We start from the raw sequence: 23,179 nt of genomic DNA on the forward strand, positions 1-23,179 counted from the left end.
TACTGCGCTTCACAGAGAATCACTGATTTCCTTTTATTTTTTTATTTATTTTTTTTCTTTTCCCCCTACATGGCAACATGTAATTTAGTACTCGAAGATACTATTGCAACAATTGACTGTCTTGGTGCTTGAGTGAAGGAGTATGTTTACCAGTATTTGAGTTAAACAACTAGATGACCATTTGCTTGTCAAGCTAAAATTAACAGTCCATCTATGCTGGAGTTTTGAAATAGCTGTCAGGATGATCACTAAGAGCTGTTTAGCAGAACCTCTTACAAGCTGGCCAAAGGTGCTTGCTGGTCTGCAAGCTTAGTTTGAATAGAAGTTTACTCTTCTTTTTGTCTCTGTCTTAAAGAACCATGAACCGTGGTGGTGTACATATAGCATCCATTGAAACAGGTATGATGAAACAATACAATATTGCAAGTGTCTGTGTCTTGCATTATTGCTCAACAAATTAGTGCAACTGGGCTCACCAAGCTGGGCTGAGGCTGCATCATATTTCAGTTGCTCTAAATGAAATTATCCAAAAATAAGGCCTGAATAGGGGAAAAAATTGCTTGCACTATTCCACACCATTCCCTCTTCCTGCCACAAAAATGAGGGAACAGAAAAAATTAAAATTTTTCTTACCCATTGTAATTTGGAATATTCTTATACTAGATAATTCTTTTTAAGCTTGCGTCCAGATGCTTATTAACTACTAAACAGTAGGTTATTTATAAGTTACTTCTGTCTTGTGACTATGTCCAACATATTATGCTTTAAATCTGGATTACAGAAAACTACTGAATAGGAATGCCCCTCTAAAGAGCTAGCTTGTGGTTTTGGGTTTTGGTGGTGGAGTGAAAGCTTGAAGAGTTTTAGTCTCCCTCATAATGACAAAAAATCATGTGTTGTTTTTTTACATTGGCGGGGGGAGGAAATAAAAGGGATCTTGGGAGTTTATTCCTCTAACACTCCAAATGAGGATTCCAAAAATGTTGGACACTGAACTTGCTCTTGTAAACAGTAATGCTTTAGGAACTATTTGTTCCTTACATGAGTCACTGCTATGACTGCTTTTTACTAGGCAGTTAGCTGTTCTTTAATTAAATGGAAAATGTTTTTCCCCTATTAAAAAGTACTAGTAAACAAAAATGGTTTATTTTTTAATCTTGAAGCTACTTTACACTATTTCTCAGTCTCCATGTAGCAAGAAGTGGAATTTTCTGAAAAGTGGACTTTAGAGCACTTACCGTAAGGCAGCTTTGGCCACTAACTGGCAATCTTCAGTACGCACTGCTTTTTGTTTGTTCTCCTGGTAATAAATAACAAAAGGAACAAATAAATTACAAATTCAGTCATGGTGATTTTTGTCTATTCAGCTACAAAATGAGAAGAATGCACGTTACCTTGCAGCTTATATCCATACTATGCAATTTAGAGGTGGCTGCCTCACTTTTGGGGGAAAGCAGAAGGTAAGTGTGTTCAATTTTCTGCAGATACCTGTACTGTTCTGTTTCTTCAAAACAAAGCATAAACCTACAATTCAGATATTTCTAATGGTAACTTGCTCAGTTAACAAAAAAAAAAAAAAAAAAGGATACTGCTTACTGTATTTCCAGGAGTCAAATAGAAACGGTTTATCCATCTGTTTTGGACGTGTGTGGTACAATAAAAGTGACTGATAGCAGCTGAAGTCATGTTCTGGGGGGAGGTGGAGCTCAGGCAAAATAAAGTCTTAGTCCATACAAAAACATTGTGTGAAAACATCTGAAGGCCTACACTACCAGAACTAGAGCTGCCTAGTCTATATGTCATTTAGGAGAAAGGTCAGTACTAAGCTGTGAAAGAAAATGAGTCTCAGATATATACATCAAGAATAAATGGGTATCCATCTGCTTTAAGACTTAAATTGCATTATGTGAAGCATTTTGTGATTAGGTGTTAATACTAGCTGAACAACCAAGTACTGCCTCTTGCACATGTCTCTAGACCTCCTTATGTTTTGATGGTTATCATTATTCTGGCATTCAGATACAATTAAAGCACAAGTTTGATATATTGAGTTTGAAATTGTGCAGCCAGAAGATATGCTTATTATGGAGAGTACACAGCAGGCACCAAGGGCCAGCAGCTTGACTTCACATCATACCAAAGATTTCATGATGATGCCAGCACAGTTAGCAAAATGATGCCCTCATGTGGCATCTATCACATCTCCCCATTTCAGAGAGCCATGCCTTTTCTCTTGGTCAGTGCTCATTGTCAAACCAAGAATTTTTCTTGAGTCATCAGTTTTGTAACTGGTGAACTGAACAGCTCTGTATTTTTAAGTATGGCTAAGTAACAAATCACCAAAGTTGTGGCCTGAGGGTGTACAGAATGTATTGTGCCATCCAAGGCAAGGTGTAAGCAGTTTTCTGTACTGCTTGTGAAATGGCTTTTTGCTTTTGACAGAGCACTTTCCTATCCCTCAAACAATGGATAGCAGAGTATTTCAGTATCCATGCTTGCCTCTGAAGTTCTTGCTCCCAACTGCTACCATCAGTGATGTTCTTCAGTAGTTGAACTGCTTTTACTGCCTCTCCTCTTTAAGCTGTGTGACTTAGTATCTCCTGATTTAGCATGGTTTTTCAGTAATCCTTTCTCCCCATGATCAACGTGGAAGTGACAAGCTTGCTAATTCCCCTAATATCTTTGTTTTTTCTAAACAATGATGTTGAATAGAACTTTCTAACCATATGTATTCCTTTGAATTTCCAGATCAACCTTGATAGTGGATGCATTGTTGGTATTTCAAGAGTTCACAAGACTCATTTACAATGGGCTTCCCCCCCCCTTTTTTTTTTTTTAATTTTTAATTCTTCTCTAACCTCAAGTAAATACAAAACCTTTGTCTTGGTTTCTTCTTACTTCTGCAGCTGGAGGGGGCCCTGGGGTGTGTGTACATCACTCAGTGAATATGCTTGCAGAAGTTGCTCAGTTATGATTACGTGAAAACCTGTGCACCTATAGCTCAGCTCAAAGACTACTCTCAACTCTGGTTTCTAGAAAGTTGATTGTGAGATTTCCATTTACATTGAAAAGTTTAACTCAGCCTTTCCTACCCAGGATTTTTATTTTAAACTCAAAACAGTAACTTATACGAACCTTTGGGAAACTTTTAAAGACCTGTACTTGCTTGCGTCTGACTGCTCCTTCAGGCACTCCTCCTAGACGCTGCTCTGCATGGTTCATTCTTACTGGCTGCATTTTTAAGCTAATAATTTAAAAGTTCAGAATTTCATTTCAATATAAAATTCTACAGTACCTGAATACCAGATAATTGTTAGGAATAAGATATCCATCTGCCTTCAGAACTCCTACTAGGTGCCTCAACATATCTTCAACGTCTACTGTGCAAGGCTTCCCACTCATACTATCTTTAAGAACAACCTGTCAATCTTCAACCCAAGATGACAAACTAGATGTTGTTACTCAGAAGTTTACAGTCCTACATCAGTAAGGAGATCAAAAGGTCATATATGCAGCTATCTTTGCAGATAGAGGAAAGAACAAGCTGATTATCATTCATTTGCCAGTGTTATATTTTTATTTCTTCCCTCCACTGATTTTACTGTCATGACAAATGGTGGAAAAACATGTAATGGAATACTGTTCATCAACTTTCCAAAGCATTGCCTACTTATTAGGAAGTTACAGTAAACTGTAGTACTGCTGAAGTATTTATAAGATTAGCTAATTACAGGTGAAGGAGGTTTTTTCCAGCTGCTAACCAATGGATTATTGATTTAGGTGCTCAGAGTCCACCAGAGAATTAGTGAAAGGGAATTCTGTGTAAAACTGACTTTTCACAAGGTTGTATCTGTATAAGGTACTGCAATTCCTGGTGCCAAGCACACAACAAAGCCTCACACTCCCTTACCAGCGAAGAGTTTGGAAGTTCCTATTGTATGGAGAGAATTCTTATTTCTGCTGTCCATGGAGGTTGGGCATATTTGTGCTTTTCGCTGTTTCCTTTTTCTTTAGAATCCTACCTCTTAAAAGCAAATCTTCAGCCAAGGATTCATTTACTGCTGGCCTTGGCTTGAAGTTAGGAGGCTTCTGGGAGGGAAGTTGTTTAGAGGTATCAGGCAAGACAGTGGAAGTGCGTGATGCAGACACTTACAGCAGCAGCTGTGGTGCGTGTTTAGTGCTGGTGTGTGTGACAGTGGAAAGTCTGAGACATCAGAGCTAGTCAGGGTCAGCTGAGCATATGAAAGGTTGCACAACAACCCTGTGATCCCTGAGCTGTTTAAGATTCAATAGCTGGAAAGAAACGTAGGTCAATTTATAATCTCAGTAACAGCTTACTACGTATGTAACCTGAATGTACTGTAAATGGCATCAAGAAGCAGAACCAACTGGTATATCTTGTCCAAACCAGGGATTTCTATATCTTATGGAATCAGGTTACATTTCTTTGGACTCCTGATGTACTTGTACGGGGGAAGGGTGTCAAAGAGTGGAGGGCAAGGCTCTGCTGCAGTGAAAGCCCATACATCACACTGCAGGAGCTGAAGATCTGCCAACTAGCTGGGCTCAGCAGAGAAGGTCCCATTGTAAAGCAGAGGCAACAGCATTAACCTGGTGAGGTGCAGCAAGATTGTTTCTTCAGGGTGGATGAATACTAAGCATGTAATGCCAAATTGGAATGAATTACAGAGAACAAACCAGGCAAGTTAGACTTCAATGCTTCTCCATTCCTCTGCTTCCCAGCATTGTTACCTGAGAAAATGAGGTTACCATTAAACTATTGTCCTTGGTTTTTAAAGTTAGTAAGTCATCCTACGGTGAATAAGTTTTTAACGTCTAACTGTGGGTGCTTTTCACGGAATGATGGCAGTGATGGCTTTTCACTTAGTAAGAGCCTGGAGCTTCGTGGTATTTACACCAAAGTAGTCACTCTAGAAAATATAGGCCTATGGCAAAGTGTTCAACTTGGCAAGCTGAAGAATACTTAGATAGCTAAACACTTGTCTGTTTTTTCCAACTATATAAGTTAGCCTGTTAGCAAATAATACCTTTATTTATGAGGCTTCTTTCAACTCAGGAAAGCAATTAAACTTTTACCTAGGTATAAGGGCAACCCCATTAAATTTAATACACTAAAAAATCACAAAGACATGTACTGAAGTGCTATGTCTATTTGACGTGCTGCTGTACTTTTGTCTTCAGCTTTCAGTATGGGGAATACAGACACTGTCTGAATAGGGAAACTGCAGGTGTTCTCTGTGTATTATTGTTTGGTTCTCTTCAATAACATGACCCACCAGAAGAGCATGAGTTACATGCAAATATCTAAAAAGGGGAAAAAGAGCTGGCTTATTAAGTCTTCAAAGATTTTTTAATGTAATTTTAAACCACCAAAGAATTTAATATTAGGCATCTGTTTATACACCTAAGTACCAAGTATTGCTACGAAAGTGAAGCAGAAAACAGCTCAAAGACGCTTCAAAATATTAGTCTATGGTTGAAATACAAACTGACATGTGATTTTAGTGTACTGCCCAGGACTGTATTGGAATGTTTTGTTTGTCAGCTCTTCAGAAAAAGCTTTCTACAGGGGAAGAAGAGAACTGAACACTCCATCTCCGATAGATTGTAAACTGAGCAGCTGGAGCGCATGGGGGCCCTGCGACCCATGCACCTATCAAAGGGTAAGCTATAGTTGGAATTCTTTGTTCCAAAGCTACAACCAAAGGGACATTATCTGTCTGCTTTTTGGTTATTGGGAATATATCAGACTGCAGCTCTTAATGTTGTATGTTTATGATATGATGGAACCCATGATTATTTCAGATCTGTAAGCCATAAAAGTAAGAGAAGACTACACCCAGATGTGCAAAACTGGCCGAGTGTTGTCATTCAAAATGTTCTGTTGACAGAAATTACCTATTTTGGCCATATTGATGTTTCTATTATGAACATTACTTTTTAAATACATTTTACCTTTTTAAATAAAACAATTATTTTCAAAAGCAGATTTTTATTTTCTTAACAAAGTTCTTCTTCTGAGACTTAAAAAAAATTAAACATTTGAAAGCATACAAAATATATATGATGCTTGTCCTCTCTGGATTGAAAGTAATGAAAACAGTGAAATAAAATAAATAGTGAAAAAGAATTCTTGCTAAAATATTATTAATTAAATGTTCCTGTACACATTTTTTATGCCATGACCAGTGCTTATGGATTTTCAACCAAAAATTTCACCAAAGATGCTTCATTTTGAAAAGTTCTAAGTTCAGCTGAAAATCCTCCCGTTCTTGTAGTTTTCTCTCTAAGCAACGTTGATAGTGTTATTTATCTTTCAAGTTTCGCTCTAGAAGCATTGAAAGATTCGGGCAGTTTGGTGGAACACCATGCCTGACGACTTTAGGAGATACACAAAGCTGTAAAACCAGCCAACCTTGTCCTGAAGAACCAGAAGCAGACTGTGGTACTGACTTTCAGTGCAATTCTGGTAAGTTTTGTTTTCATGCCACAGTGAGTTTTGCAATAACTCAGGAAACCACAAAGTTATATCTATTTCCGTTGAAGACAAAATGCATACACAAGAAGAGATATATGCTTCAGTATATGCTTCAGTGCCTTTCTAGTTGGGGATAATCTCCTGAAGCAGTAACTTATTTCTAGGGTTTAAAGGCAGTCCATAGACAGGTGGGTTGCAACGCCACAACTCCAAAACCACATCATGAACAATCATTGATAAGGGGTATTTTCTTCTCATCTCCCATTGTAATTTTCATCTCATTTAAATTCTCCTGTAATTACTCATCCATGTTTAAAGGCTGACCATACTGTGAGTGTCCTTTCTTCTAGCATAGCTGTTTGTCCTGCTACAGAATCACTATGTTTTCTGAAAAACCACTGGGAAAAACTAGCACTGAAGGAATCATCACAAAATGGATAGGGAAGTTTACTGACCAAATTGGTATCATGTGTGCTAGCTGGAGACCAGAATGCCTCTAGATTCAACGTAAGACGTAAATCTGCAAAGTGATACATGCATGGCATACAAACAAATTTAATGTTCAAGACTCATCATAAATCCAAATAAAATAGGGAAAGTTAAAGGCAATACAAATAATCAAAAAACAAAAGAAAATATGCTAAGTGAATTCTGAGTCCCAAGCCATTGCCATTGTTGCCTTCATCTCGAATACTGTGAAGTGCAAGTGGAGAAGCTAAAATTAGAAAGTATGTATTTAGCTACTAGTTCACAGTCATTGTGTGGCACTTACAGGTGTGGCAGGTATCAGCAAATGTTTTATTATTCTAGGGTTAAATTTACCCTAAATCTTTAAATCCTGTAGAAAAAAAAGTCTTTGTACACCCTGTGATACACACCCTTAGGAGAACTACTACTTCACTGTGGCTTTAGAACACAAATCACTATAGTTTTTGACAGTACAGTGTCCATATTATTCAAATAACATAATCCAAATAGCAACAATTCAAACAATTCAGAAATAATTCTTTGTTTATATTGAATTAACACTTTCCTGTATTCTTTCAGTACAAATGTAACAAACCCCTAAAACAACACACTAATAATCAAAGATTAATACAGAAAAAATCATAGGAAGTAACAATTTTCTTCAAATGACAACAGTTTTATCACTTTTCTCAACCATCCTAGTGAACAGTAGTATGTACATAAGTAAATACAGTAGTATAGGTTTGGGTTGGTTTTTTTTTTCATTTGAAGGAGGCAGGGTGTTGGACTTGAATTCCTCATAACAATAATAGAAACATGCAAAGAGGAAGGTCTCAATAAAGAGTAGCTTTGGGGTGCTATTTAAAGTCCATCTTGGAAAAAAAAAAATGCACTCATTCAATGTTTTATTCTCTGATTAGGTCGATGTATAAAGCGACGACTTGTGTGTAATGTAGATAATGACTGTGGAGACTTTTCTGATGAAGATAACTGTGAATCAGACCCACGATCACCATGCCGTAACCATGATATTGATGTGTCTGGAGTTGGCAGGACTGCAGGGCAAGGGTATGTAAAGAGGAAAAAGTTAGTATTGGGCCTTGTGAAGAGTCTAGGACTGTCTTCAAAGACAGCTGAAAACACTGGGGCACATTGACATTCCCAAAAGTGGAATCTGAATCATGCTCACATTTTATTCAAAAATGCTACGTAGCTTTTGGACAAACACCTAACTACTGTTCTATTTTGTATACTTGGGGAGGATAAAACATTATACAGACAGTTTAAACCAATTATTATGTTACTAGGTAGAATCATGTGTGGATGTTACATAAATATACACATGATACTCATTACTTAAATGTAAAATTTATAGATATATAGATATGTTTCAAGTGAGTTTTCATAATGTATTAATCATTCCCAATTACTTTACTAATATGTGTGTCTAAAAGGGAGAAAAAATGTCTTGATTTTTTATACAGCGGGATACCTTATTGTAACAATACTCTGCCTGCAGCTTTTTTCCAGTATTACATTCTCCATTTCCCAAATGTCCGTTGTTTACAGGAGTTTTCATCATTAATCTAAGTAGAAAATTAATCTTCATGTTCTCAAATGCTGCTGTATTTCTTTCATTTCAAACACAGGGAAGTGTGGCATACTGTTTATCTACAGATAGAGACAGAAAGCATCAATCCAAACAGGAACAGATGAATATAAAAGTATACTGCAGCACCACCTTGTGTTTAAATGAAAAGGACATATCCTTTTCATTTAATTTAGTGATTGTGTTACTGCTGTCCTTGTAGCATGGGGAAGAAAGCCACATACTTGGGCATTTTTAGAGGTAGCTTCTTTATTATTTTCACTATAATCTATTACTAAAATACTCCATGAGAAAATGTTGTGTACATGTGCAGCTTTGACAGTGGCGACTTTGATGAACTGATAACTACTTTCTACCCCCAGATAGTATCAGACATAAATGTTGGAATTACTGAAAAGATTTAAATCTATGAAACAGACATAGAAGAGCAAACAAATGATACAGAATCCTCCAAGGAGCAGTTAAATTTTTTTAAGTATCTCTTGTACATCAGTATGTAGATGCATAGAAATACACAGCCAAATGCTCACTTTGTAAAGGTTCAGATTTTCTCTCCTCTGTTCCAGAGAATGCTATTATTCCACCAGGTCACACCCTGCGACAAAAGGCGGTGCTACAAATAGTTATATATTCCTTCTACAGATTTGCGGGATGTTGTACACACTCGATATCAAAGTTCCTACCTGCAAACAACCTAACACAAGTTATGAAAAAAAAAAAAAAAAACAGGTTAAAAATAGATGTTGGAATGTCCCATTTAAACCTATAAGGAATGCTTCATCACAGATACATTGGTCAAAAAGAAATGTTTTTACCTCCTTTTATTATCAAGTTCTTGTTGTGTTTGATATTTTATATCTGTATTTGTTGATTTGTTTATTTCTCATACAAAGCCGTTAAAAAATAAGAGCTTTGTAAATCCCTTAAAGTGCTTCATGAAAGATGTATTGTTATCTCCATTACACAATGAGAGGACCACAAGAGACAAGGCAAGCTGCTGTGTGGATGAAGCAATATGCAGTTCCACAGCTATAGCCTCCATTTCTTACAGAATCTGACGTTTTCAGTCATAATACCATTGTCTACAGGCTATGGGTGCTGACATCTTTTCTGAAGCATAACCTCCCTTGTATTTCTTTTGTAGAATCAATATTTTAGGGATGCAGCCAATGGCCACACCATTTGACAATGACTTTTTCAATGGTCTTTGTGAAAGAGTGCGTGATGGAAACACACAGATATACTACCGCAAGCCATGGAACGTGGGTGTTCTCATTTATGATGTAAGTGTAAGTCCTTTTGTGCAAGCTAGGATGTGTTTAACTGGATGCTGAATCCTGAAATCCACCTGGAAGACTTGGCATATATATTCAGTCTGATAGTAGCAGCTTTTTAGCACCAATCTTTTAACAAAAGTCCAGAGGGAAACAGGTTATGTTGTCATTTGCTTTAGCAGTTAAGCTCACTCGTGACAGACAAATTCCCACATGTTCATTGCTGCACCTGTGCCTAGTAAATGAAGCTGTCTTTCTGGAATGTTTACAGCATGACAGGAGGAGAAGAATGGGAGATGTACTGGGTAGAGCAGCAACCCATCTACTTTTTCAAGGACACACAAAAGACACTGATAGAAAGGCAGCAATAATATTATGATGCTCTGGTCCCACTTGGGTTTTCTAATCAGTGATAACTTTCTCTGTCCTACTGAAAAAAAAATTCTAATAGGCTTTTGAGATTCAGACTATGACTTTCAGTGAGGTTCGAACACTAAAAATATTGATGATCTTAGAAACACCAATGTTAGATTCATTTCAGAAATCAAAGGAGTATTTTGCTTACCAAATGCTTTGCCTGTCACTGTAAGTAGATGCTTCACAGAAAAATTACAATTTAATACAGGTCCTGCCCAAAATCAATAAATCTGACCCAGAGATAATTGCTCATATTTGACTTTGATGCATAACTATTTTCAGTTACTAAAACTCTTATATGCTACTAAAGTATAGAAAAATAATCAACACTGAAATAGGTATACTGAATTAGCTATTGTCTGCTGTAAAAAAAGAAAGCAAAATCATAATCCTGATTAATTGCAGATATTGGGATATATTAGCAATTCTTTTCTGCATTCTAGGAAGGAGCTGGAGACTACCATTCCTTACACGTAAAGGAAAAGTTGACACATAGATTACTTTGACAGTGTTACATGCTGAGATTTAACACTCACTGAAATATTGTCACTGCAGTTTTCTGTTCACTTTGGAACCACTGAATTGATTGAGATGAAGTGGTTTGGGGAGTGAGTGGTATTTCCATTCGTTTTGTTTTAAAAGAAAAATGTATTGCTAAGCTATGTAAAACATATCACTTTAAAGTGCTGCGTAGATTTTTCTGTCACTGCCTGGTTTGTTCTCTCATACAACATTTTCATTGTATTTATTTTCTAAGACAAAAGCAGACAAAACCTTCACATCTGAGTTCTATCATGATCGTGTAAAAATGTTACGAGAGGTTTACATAGAAAAAACCTCACACTTTAATGCTGACTTGTCTCTGAAATACATACCTACTGAAGGAAGTAACAAAAGTAGTTCAGAAGGAAATTTCAAGTATCACTACAACAAGAATTCAAGTTTAAGTTCCATCCTGAAAAGCTCCACAGAAAGGGTAAGTTTAATCAAACTAAAGGTTTTAAAGTAACTATTTTACAAGCAGTAAAATTTATACAGTGTTAGAATAAAAAAAAATTAATCTTTCTAAGTATTCTAGTTCCCTGCTTATTCACAGAAGTGAAATCCTGGCAATACTAGGGTTAAGATTTCAGACATGGCCAAATGTAGCTAGCACACTGCCATGATTTTGGTCTGTCAGCTTTCGTGCTTTCATAAGCAATGCCCATCTGGTGGTTCCCTGCATCATGTTTGAAGGAAATGTTCTCAATAAGCAGTTTGGAAAAAGCAAGCCTATTTGGGAGTTACCCACAAGCCATACTGCTTTACCTGTCCTTTGAGAATAGGCCCTATCTCATTTTATTTGGTAGAAAAGAAGTAGCCTTAGAATCTAGTGAATTTGAAGAGACAGAGACCCCAAAAAGTGATACTAGACATTGTAGATACTATGGCCTAACCCACCAGCTGGGTGCTAGTGGAATTAACCAACCAGGTCCTATACCCTTTCTCACCATATATACCAAAGTCTATGATTACAACATGCCATCACATACAAGGTACATCAACTCCATAATACTGACATGCACCACATGCAAGAAAGAACAGATCTGACTCAAATAATACAAACTATTGACAGCCTTGTTGCCTAGGATCCATTCAGATTTCTGGAGATCAAATGGATTTAAGGGAAAACTAAGATAACTTTTATAACTGATTAATTAAAATACTGCTGAAGAGAAAGATGTGTACTATAAAGAGAAGCTGGCATACAACACTGACTTTGTATCGGTGTGAGTTTTCTTGGGAAAGAAATGGAACATTCAAATCTCCAACCAACCATCTCCACAGATGCAAAACATGAAGTCCTGTAGTTTGGGGTATATTATAGGCTGTTCATAGTGTAGTGGTTTGTGATAGGACTTCTGGCTTCAAATTCTTGTTCAGAGATCAGTCCAGAAAATGAGTCACAATCTGTCACTGTCAGAGCTCTATCACCATAAACTCACTTTGTTGCAAGTTAGTGGACTGGCAGTCTCTAACCAAGAACCCTCTAGGGCTCACTTGTGAGTTAAAGCCAGGAGCAGCCCAGGCATATCCAGCTTGTAGAAAAGCAATTTTGTACAAGCTAGATGGCAGGAATATTTTCACATACAAAAATTTCCTCACAGAGATTTAGATGCCTGAAGATTCCTGAAAGTCCGAAGTAAGACAGTTTAAGATCCTTTAAATGGTGCCAGATAATGTGATGGTCTGTTGCTAAATCCCTTTTATGTACCACCTATTAGGCACTATTGTTTAGCAAGTCACTTAAGTACTGCAAATAATGGGGATTGGAATGCATGTGTTTCCTTAAAGTCTTCAGGGCAACTATTTCACAAACTGTCATGTGTTTTGGGCAGCAGCTATGTCCTGATTTAGATTATGATATAAAACCATCTGCAGTGTAATTTATGAAAATATCAGTTACTATACCTAGACTTAGAATGTATGTATGGGTCAAACACTTCAAGGAATTTTTTTCCCGATTCATTTTCATTTTATAATGTTGTTTGCTATTTTGTGGGGGTTTTTTGTTTTTAGTTGAAGCTGTGGTCTTCCTTCTGACAGTCTGAGAATAATAGAGAAGTGGTCCAAAAAAAGAGAGAACTTAATACTCTGTCTATAAACACAGACAAAACTCCAGCTGACCTCAGTGGACAGCTTCTGTTATCTAGTGAGCCATATGGATTTAATTTTCAGTGTTATGAAAGTCAGAAAGGTAGACATTGTACTTAAAAAAAGACCTTGTCAAATAGATCACATAGGGCTTGCTGAAATTAGTAAAGTAAAGGTTCTGAAAAACTGGAAGAACAGAAATAAAATAAATCTCTTGCTGCTTCTCAGTTTAAATTGGAGAACTTTTAATTTGAATTAAACAAGTTTGTCCCTGTTGCAAAGTGCTAGATTGAATGGCATGTTTAAAAGTGCTGCAGTTTCATTATAAGTAAAATAGAACAGATATTCCTGCTGTGATGCATACCAGAATGGCACTCTCATTCACTTTCTTCTCCCTGCATTCAGAACCAAACCTTTCTGCATATAAAAGGAAAGATTCAGCTCGGAAGATTCCAAATGCGGAGTCGTGATGTCCATCTCACAGATAGTTTCCTTGATGATCTAAACTTTCTGCCTGCTGAATATGATAAGGGGGAATATTTCAAATTTCTAGAAGATTATGGAACTCACTATGCAGTCTCTGGAACTATAGGAGGAAAATATGAACTTGTGTACATTCTGGATAATTATGCTATGTCTCGAATAGGTATGCATTCTGTTGGCCTTGCTATGGTATGCAGATTATCACCAAGACTCCAGTCATGCAAAGAGATGTATAAGGATAGATTTGTGTCCATAGAGCATCACTGAGAACAGCACAATTCAGTGTGTGGTGCTTGTCACACACCAGTGACATTACAGAATTACATGAGTTCAAAAGAGATGACAGTCTTTGTAACTTCCAGAATTATTTGAAGTCTGTATTTTGAGTCTGTAACTGAAAAAAAAACAAATCCCCCCAAAAAAAGCAAAACCAAAAACCAAACCCAAACTTAGACATATTCAAAATATTATCAACACTAATTGGTGTGACACATTTTGCAGGAGATCCCCAGTGCCTAGAAAATCTGTCTAAACCTTAAAGCCAATTTGCTAGTTGGTACCTTCTTGTGGCACAGTAACTCAAAGTTTGGTGGTGGCGAAGAGATAAGGAACTTTCTAGAAATCACATAATGCTCTTGAGTGTGTTGAGACTGTTTTTATAGACTTTAACATTCACACTAGATTTTTCTTTGTCCTGGTTAAGATAGGAAAGTAGCAATTTAATCTTCCCTCACGCGCAGTTCGGATATATGTGGGTTTGTGATGGTTAAAGTGGTCACTCTGGAATAAAGTTAAAAAAGGCAATTATGCTGATTTTGAAGATCAGAAAATAAGTACTTGCTGCATGCAGCAACAATAACAATATTATTATTAGATGTTCATACCATGCAAAGAGACATGGTACAAAGATGTCACTTAAGTATCTCACTAATGCACTGTTTATTGCCTGGAGATTTTGGTGCTAGATTTTTTTTTTTTTTTTTAAGTACCAACCTTAAATAAAATTCTTTCTGAACACAAAAGTGAAGTTCGAGATTATATGTTTGAGTTTGGTAAGTAGAAATGTGTTGGAGGCAGTAGCAGATAGGGGAGGATTAGAATTAAGGGAACAGAGTACTTAAAAGAGATTAGTGGCCTTCTTAGCTTTATGGGGAAAAGTAGTGCAGAAGCATGTTTGAGGTTGGGAGAAGGAGACTAGAAGAGTTAAATGAATTAGCACATAAAACCAATGTTTTATGATAAGCATCTGAGAAAGACAAAATTCCAATAAAATATATGGAAAGAGTGGTCCCTAAAGGGACATCTGCTTTCAGCTAGATCAAGGAAAATATAAATCCATTTTTGGAAGGTTTAGAATTTTTTCTTCTCACTGTACATCTCACTTGCCTCTGCTCAGGCACTTCAAATACAATCATCCTCACATTCATTTCATGGAAGAGGAAAAAGCAGAAGACAAATGGGAAGAAGAAAGCTATAAACATTTCCAATACCCCTGAAGTTTATTCCCCAAGAATAACATCACATTATTTATGGTCATTCAATCCTTCTAACCACTTAATCATTTTCACTTTCAGGTATCACTATAGAAGATGTAAAAAGATGCCTTGGCTATCACCTAGATGCCGTGGCTGCATTTGAAGACTTACACGTCAATGCTAATATTGATGGTCATAAATGTGAAAAGATTCATGTGAAAGACGAGTGTAAGTATATCCTTATTTTACATTATATCTTTTGTGTAAGGAAAGATGTTAGCTTTTATAATCAATATAGATATTGCTGTTAGGGAAAGGACAAATCCAGTAGATGAGGAGACGTGAGGCTGCCATACTTCCATGCTCCCAGCTCAAGCCAGGCTGAGTGTGTGTTCCCAGTACACACACAAACACACTTTTATAACACACACACACATACACACATTGCTGGCTGCAAAAATCAATGTAGTCAACAGCACAGTGTTGTTGTTAGTGGCAAATATCACAGAACCACAGAATAGTTGACATTGGAAGGGTCCTCTACAGGCCACCTCCAGAGGAGCTGTACTGGCTGTACATAGCCAGTAGATCCCTCCAGCAGCTGACCTTAGACATTCAGTTTAACCAACAACTGGATCCTTAGTCTCTGCTGTTACTGGCACCCAGATATACAATGCCCCAAGACCCACAGCTCCACTCCCGCTGCTGATGCAGACTACCTGGTGCACACCAGCACACACGCCAGGTGTTTCCAGTATCTGCCCTTAGGTGCTGAGTCTGCCCAGCAATAGGACCTTGGATCCTTTTATCTGCAGTTGCCTTATACAGACGCGCACTCAACATGCAAACAGGTCTCAGTCAATGCCAGGACACTGGGGACTGGTTCTGAAACAAAAGCTCCTACTATTCTAATTCCTGCCCTTTTCTGTTTCTGCTCAGGTGATACAGTAGTGTTACTCATATTATCTTTGGCTTGTTATTAAATGGCTATGATCTCCATGATGTCTCTCATTTTGCCCTATTCCTTCTTTTCCTTTCAGATACAGGGTTGTCTAATCTAATTGCAAAATAAAAGATTTCCTCCCACATAAAAGGTATGAGTAAAGAAAGATTGAATTCCACCATAACCAATGAGCGAACAGTTCTTCTCTCTACCGTCATTTTATAGAGATGGACAGGTTGAGCTAAAAGGATAACTGTTCTTCAAGATGCGTGGGCAGTAAACCTTCATCTTCATCCTCTCTTCTTTCTACAGCATCACTTAAGGATGATTTTATCATAGATGATATAATCTCCTTAGTTGATGGAGGGAAGATTGACTTTTCAGTGAAGATAAAAGAAATGTTACTGCGAAGATCCAAAACAGTTGATGTAGAGGATTATATAGAGTGGGCTAAGTCTTTAGTTGATGCTCCAGTAGTGATACAACAACGGGTAAGTACAACTTCTTCAGAGCTGTGGCTCTTACGGTTTTGAAGCTTTTGTTCTAAGATGGAAGTGAGACTCCAAGTTTATAATGAATTTTCAGGTATTTTGTTCATCTTAACATTTTCTTCCTTACTCGAGTGATGGGTATATAAAAAGGATTCAGGGCTTCAGAAAAGTCTGCTATGCTTGGGCTTTTCTCTTCTTCAGCCTTCTCCAATACATACACTTGTTCCAGTTAAGATGAAAAATGCATATTTAAAGAAACAAAATTTGGAAAGAGCAATAGAAGACTACATTACTGAATACAGTGTGTGCAAATGTGAACCCTGCAAAAATGGAGGCACCCCTGTGCTGGTAGATGGATCCTGTACATGCATGTGCTCAAGCTACTTCAGGGGAATTGCTTGTCAGATTCCCAAATCTACATTAATTAAAGGTTAGTAAATAATTCAGACACACTAAACTGAACATATTTTTCTTTGTGAACAATATCCTATCAAAATGAGCCTTCATAAGGACAGAAAGATGTCATAGCTCTGCTGCTATTATACCTACTTACACCTACTGCTGTCAAATTTCATGGGTATATGGTGTGGAAGTTAGTGTAAGCTACTGGGTTTTTTCAGTAAAGAAGACACTAATTTAGAGTTCATTGTCCCACATGCATTGCTGTGTCTTGGAATGATACCCCAAGTTCATTTATGTTAATAGGAGCATTACTGAAGTGTGGTGCAGTAACGGTAAACCGATTTCAGGCAAAAGCAATTTCACCACGTCATAAGCTATTTGCCTTCAGTTTCATGCAAAGGCACTGTGTTTGCTAGCACATGGTCACATGTCATAATTACTGTGTTAGCTTAATATTAAATTGGTCCACAAGGGGGAAGAGGGAGATGAATGCAGCTTCACAATTGACAATATAAAAAATTTATTGTCCTGTAAATTCATTCTCTGTTGCCAAGTTTTTAAAGCGCAGGTGCTCCAAACAGACCTTAGAACTTGATGTTCAGGCAGCTTCTTAGGGAGACAAAAATGTTGAAATCTCCGGGCTTTTAAGCAGTGCCACTGACAAGGGCACTTTCAAAAGCCAAATCTGTGTGATGGGTTGTATATGCTGGGGGCTGCAAAGATCTGCAGAGTCACCATAACTGAGAACATATGACTCGAGTCGTGGTCTACCTTGCCCACCTTCGAAAGTGCAAAGTAAAAAGCTCTAATTAAGATTTCTGTCACTGCACAGAATAAAAAGAGATGTTGGACTAATCCTAATATGGTGTCTTAATACCAGTTGTCACTGATGGAGCCTGGAGCTGTTGGAGTGCCTGGTCTGCCTGCATCAATGGAGAAAGCAGTCGAACTCGCCAGTGTAATAATCCTACACCAGAACCTGGTGGCAGACCATGCCAGGGAGAAAGCATTGAAAAACGGCCCTGTGGAGAAGCAAAATAGTTATGCTTCTCAAAACCAGGTCAGCAGCCTGACTAAGTACTAACATGTTATTGCTGTTTACAATAAATGGTCAGTCAATATTTGGGGCATTTCAGTGACATGGTTGAAGAAGTGATGGGTAAATCCCCTTACACATCATTTAAATCTGTGACTTGATACAGCTTTAAAAACATCCACCTTGTAGCTTGAATTTGCGAATGGTTGGATTTGTATTTGAATGTCTTGACAAGTAATGTTTTATCACAGAATTCAAGAGTAAAATGGAATTCTCGATAACACCAGACTAAAACTCCAGCTCTTTATATAGAGATTTCATCTTCAGTCAGACCCTCCACCAAAGACCTTATGTCTTAGAGAGAGGGAAAGAGACATGTCTTCCAGAAACAAACATAGACAGTTTGGGAGTTTGAATTCTCCTATTTGGCAAATAGAATTCTTAAACCCAACAAAACCACTGTTTGAGCATTTTCAAAACTTTTAGCTTGGAAAAAAATAACAAGAAAATATCTAGCTAGATGGTTTTGTCAGGGTTTTGGTTTGTTTTTTTGTTTGGGTTTTTTTTTATATAATACTGCAACACAAAAGAAAAAACAAGCAGGATTTTGAGGATGGATGCTCTGGTCCATCAAATGGCAAAGTGGTCTCAACTTTTTCATCTGCTGAGAGCAAGAAGCTTTCATGCTGCTTGGATGTGACAGTAAGAGTTTTCAGGCCCAGATGAAAGCATTTGGGTTTTATGCTTAACATGTTACCACAAGTTCCTTTTCTTCTGGGAGCCCACAAGTACGAAAGAAGTGGCAAGATAGGTCACCCTGATGGAAGTCTTGCAACATTACCTCTACTTGCATTTAAAATACATATCAGGAAATTTCTTCTATGCTTGCCTTCACTCAGCTTCAGTGGTGTTCAGCTACATCTAATATTCATAGAATCATATAATGGTTTGGTTAGAAAAGATCTTAACATCATCTAATTCCAACCCTTCTGCCATGGGCAGGGATGCCTCACACTAGACCATGTTGCCCAAGGCTCTGTCCAACCTGGCCTTGAACACCTCCAGGGATGGGGAAGCCACAACTTCCTTGGGCAACCTGTTCCAGTGCCTCACCACCCTCACAGGGAAGAACTTTTTCCTTCTATCTAACCTGAACTTCCCGTTTTTGTTTGAACCCATTCCCTATCACTTGTCTTATCGCTGCAGTCCCTGATGAAGAGTCCCTCTCCAGCATCCTTGTAGGCCCCCTTCAGATACTGGAAGGCTGCTCTGAGGTCTCCATGCAGCTTCTCTTCTCCAGGCCGAACAGCCTCAACTTTCTCAGCCTGTCTTCACACGGGAGGTGCTCCAGCCCCCAACAGCTCATTTTATGTTGAGGAGACCAGAATTGCATATAGTGCTCCAAGTGGGGTCTCACGAGAGCAGAATATTCTACTTGTGAAGCACCCTGAAGTGTTTCCCTATTCCTGGACATTCCCTAGGTTGGTGTTATTGTGCTCTTGCTACAAACAGAGTATCAAGTTAGCCTTTGCTTGATCCAGTGAAGTCAGTCTTATTTTAAAAAACTATCATAAGAAGTTTAATTTTAGTCCTGCTCTGTATCATTTACATGTCATTTACCTATCATTCAGCCATGACAGTAAATATCATTCTGATCATTCATGATATGTACATATTCAGATATGTTTCCTCAGGTAAGGCATAGTAAAAGGATTTTGAAAAAAGTTAACCTAACTTTGCTTTCTGATATATCACACCTGTTGAGTATTCACTCTTCCACCAGAAGGCAGATACTTAAGTCTTCTGAAAATCACAATATGTGTTTTAATTCATTCTTCATTCTTCCTGAAGGCTGTGCTGCCATTCAGCAGGACCTTGACAGGCTGGAGAATTGGGTGAAGAGAAACCTAATGAGGTTTGACAAGGGCAAGTGTAGTGTACTGCACCTAGGGAGGAAGAACCCCAAGTACCAGCACAGGTTGGGGGCTGACCTAGTAGAGAGCAGTTCAGCTGAGTATGACAAGGCAGTATTGGTGGATGGCAAGTTGACTATGAGCCGGCAGTGTGCGCTTGCTGCCAGGAGAGCCAATAGTATGCTGGGGTGCATCGGGAGGAGTGTGGCCAGGAGTTCAATGGAAATGATCCTCCCCCTCTACTCGGCCCTGGTCAGGCCACATCTGGAGTATTGTGTCCAGTTCTGGGCTCCTGAAGAGCCTTGAAGCCAGCAGCTTCCTTGTCTCCTTGAAGAGACAAGAAGCTACTGGAGAGGGTCCAGCAGAGGACCACAAGGATGATCAGGAGTCTGGAGCATCTCTCTTCTGAGAAGAGATTGCAGGAGCTGGGCCTGTTTAGCCTGGAGAAGAGGAAACTGAGAGGGGATCTCATTAATGCACATAAATGTCTCAAAGCATGGTGCCAGGAGGATGGTGCCAGACTCTTTTCAGTGGTGCCCAGTGACAAGACGAGGAGCAATGGCCATAAACTAAAACATGGGAAGTTTCACCTCAACATGAGAAAGAACTTTACGTTGAGGGTGGCTGAGCACTGGGGCAAGCTGCCAGGGGAGGGTTATGATGTCTCCCTCTCTGGAGACATTCAAAACCCGCCTGGACATGTTCCTGTGTAACGCGTCCAAAGTGGCCCTGCCTTGGCAGGGGGTTGGACCAGATGATCTCCAGAACTCCCTTTCAATGCTAATGATTCTGTGATTCTGTGATTCATTAGATTTTACATTACAATCATATTTGAGACACAGTGGAATCATATTCCTGGTGAGCCATGATAGTACTATTTCAACTAAATTTTGACCAATATATAATATTGTAGCTACTCTTTCTTATCATATTTTTACTATTTTTTCTCCTTTTTTAGAAAACAATAATGGATCGCAAACCAATTCTACAAATCACGGTTTCTGCGGACCAGCTAGCTACCCAAGAGCAACGGAATGCCATGATTTAAAAGCTTCTGCAGCTTAAACAATCGCTAATCAAAACAAAGTAATCAATAAATGTCTTAACAGAGATGAGCCAATGCAGTGGGTATAGCCCATCTTTTATTTGTCTGTGGCTGTCATTAGAGCACGAATTATCTTTGTTAGTCAATGGCATAATGGTGTCCCCTTGTCAGTGTGTTTTTCGTAAGTCTTTGTAGTATGTTTTCCTACTGACTTTCAAGAATTAAAATATGGTATGAGTTTCAGAATAATATATATAACATGAGCTGACTGATGGTATATTGTTAATAAAGAACCTGAAGGAGTCACTAGCTTCAGCAAAGGGCCCTTGTAGGTTTATTTCCAACCCCACATCTTACATGTAGTTAATGCCTTGAATCACCAATATGTTTATGCATGCAGCTTTACTAGAGCTTTTACTTTTGCTCTTCCCAACATTTGCTGAATAGTCAGACATTTGTATCTTATCTATGCCAATGTGTTAAAGATTTTTACACTAAATCAGACACACATTACAAAGGGATAGAAGAGTTGTTATTTCACTATCCATACTTTTAGCAAAACTTCCAAAGGAAACAAGGCTGGGGCAACTGTATTGTCATTGCACACACCTGTCAGTCTTTCTCAGAGACTTTTGAACCTAGTGGACAATTACTACAAAATTTGTTTGGTGTAGGGAAGAAGAATAGTTCTCAAAGAAGTTTCATGAAGAAAGGTAGCTAATTTGAGAAAACAAAAACAAATTAATGCCCTTGCTGAAGAAAAGGTGGTGTTAGCTATTCTACTGGACAGCAGAAGACCCACATGGGAGCAAGATACAAGAAAACAGATTTCTTTTCAAAAAAAAGAACAAAGGTATGTGAGGGCTGAGTGGTTTAGAAACATAGGAATGGTAAAAGCCATCAGATCAATAAGATCAGTCCCTTGCACAGTTGCAGTCCAAGTCTGGAAGAGTCCCCTGGAACCTTCTTTACCCGCCTCCTGCCCACCACAAGTGACCATGAAGACTTTGAGTGCCAAAGACCAAACATCACAAAAGAAAGCAGGAAAGAGAGCTGTTTCCCAGGTTCCTAGGGTAGGAGAGCATTCAACATGCAAAAGTCTACTGACAATCAAAGAAAGCGAATCACACCCTGTGCTACAAAGGCAGAATAAAAAATACCTTTCGCTGGTTCCTGCCACTATGAACAGTTCATTCACACCACAGAAGTGGAAACAGGTTTCCACTAATTAATAGACTGCCACTAATGAATGTTCCCAATTGCAAACACAGATTTTCTTCATGGACAGACCACACATGCACCTAGCATCCTTGCAGTCTTCCTGGGACACTTGAAAGCCTCAACACTGATGTACGTTGCACCTGGAATAAAGCTGCTCTTGGTGGAAGCTCTGATGTTATTGCCTTACTGTGGGAACAGCAAGAATCTTCATCAAGATCAGTTCTATCAGATATCAGGAAATCCTTAGCAGATAGAGCAATTCCTCAAGAGCTGCACGTGCAAACATTCCTGGTTTAAAAAGAAAAAAAAAAAAGTGGAGGGGGGGTGGGAAAGAGGATAGCCCCAGGGAAACCTACCGTAGTTTGAGATTTAACCCTCAGTGTGACCAAACTGACCAAGCATCTTTTCAGTATAGTTAGTATTCTCCATCTGACAGATTTTTTTTTTCCTAACATCAGAATCCTCCCTATCTTGTCATTAAGTTTCTTACATAAATTGCTCATGTAGCATACCGAAGCCTTACTGCTCTTCTTCCTCCTCTATCTACCTAACTGATCTAGTTGAAGTTGTCCCTGCTCATTGCAGAGAGGTTGGAGTAGATGACCTTTGAAGGTCCCTTTGAACCCAAACTATTCTATGATTCTATGATTCTATTCTCTTTGGAAGACCATCATTGAATATGAACAAATATAAATGAATACAAAGTTTTGTCTAATTCCCACTTTAAATGTACTCATAACCTATTTATACCTATTGGGTTTTATTCCTTTAATTTTTAGTATAAATGATCATCCTTCCTTAATAGAGACTACCTTGTCATAGCCTCTTTCATGTCCACTTTCTTAAATTAGACCAGGCAAGTTCTTTTAGTGTCCTTTCAGAAGCCAGAAAGTCCTTCTACTCAGACTAGACTTCACCTGTACCTCTGCAAGCCTAAATTCACGGTCACTTAACATTGTTGACTAGAACTGCACACAACACTCCAAATGAGCTCTCATCAGTGCTCTGCATAAATTTCTTTCCTGCATTTCCTAAAAATCACTTGCCTACAGTGCACTTTTCACATGTGCATGTAATGTTAGTGACTCATACTTACTGTCTCCCTGACCCAAAATAAAAATTCTTCTTAGCCCTAAGTATATGACTTAATTGCTAAACTTGGGTGACCTCTATCACTCCAATAATCAAAGTCTTCTCATTCCTCCTGCATAATGACCTGATTATCCCCAGTATCAATAGAACCATTCAGTTTAGTACATCTTAGGGTAA

The 23,179-nt window shown here is 38.3% G+C and overlaps 1 protein-coding gene across 1 annotated transcript; it reads left to right on the plus strand.

Annotated features, from left to right (window-relative positions):
• The first annotated feature begins 1,351 nt into the window (after positions 1-1,351).
• C9 (complement C9) lies at positions 1,352-20,764 on the plus strand. The gene is made up of 12 exons (XM_030512525.1): positions 1,352-1,460; positions 5,567-5,684; positions 6,343-6,490; positions 7,888-8,035; positions 9,721-9,859; positions 11,025-11,243; positions 13,307-13,547; positions 14,959-15,087; positions 16,115-16,293; positions 16,495-16,723; positions 17,576-17,755; positions 20,603-20,764. The coding sequence occupies exons 1-11, from the start codon at positions 1,375-1,377 to the stop codon at positions 17,734-17,736; spliced, it is 1,797 nt and encodes a 598-aa protein (XP_030368385.1). The 5' UTR covers positions 1,352-1,374; the 3' UTR covers positions 17,737-17,755; positions 20,603-20,764.
• The last annotated feature ends 2,415 nt before the right edge of the window (positions 20,765-23,179 follow it).

This window comes from Strigops habroptila, chromosome Z (genome assembly GCF_004027225.2).
Source record: "Strigops habroptila isolate Jane chromosome Z, bStrHab1.2.pri, whole genome shotgun sequence".
In the NCBI taxonomy this organism is placed as follows: Eukaryota; Metazoa; Chordata; class Aves; order Psittaciformes; family Psittacidae; genus Strigops; species Strigops habroptila.

What these genes read in the sequence shown, in the direction of transcription:
- C9 (XM_030512525.1), top strand. Translation starts at nt 1,375, where the DNA reads ATGAGAAGAATGCACGTTACCTTGCAGCTTATATCCATACTATGCAAT. An exon ending in CTTTTGGGGGAAAGCAGAAG is followed by an intron (nt 1,461 to 5,566) that starts GTAAGTGTGTTC and finishes TTTGTTTGTCAG; the next exon opens with CTCTTCAGAAAAAGCTTTCT. An exon ending in CAGTAGTGATACAACAACGG is followed by an intron (nt 16,294 to 16,494) that starts GTAAGTACAACT and finishes TCTCTTCTTCAG; the next exon opens with CCTTCTCCAATACATACACT.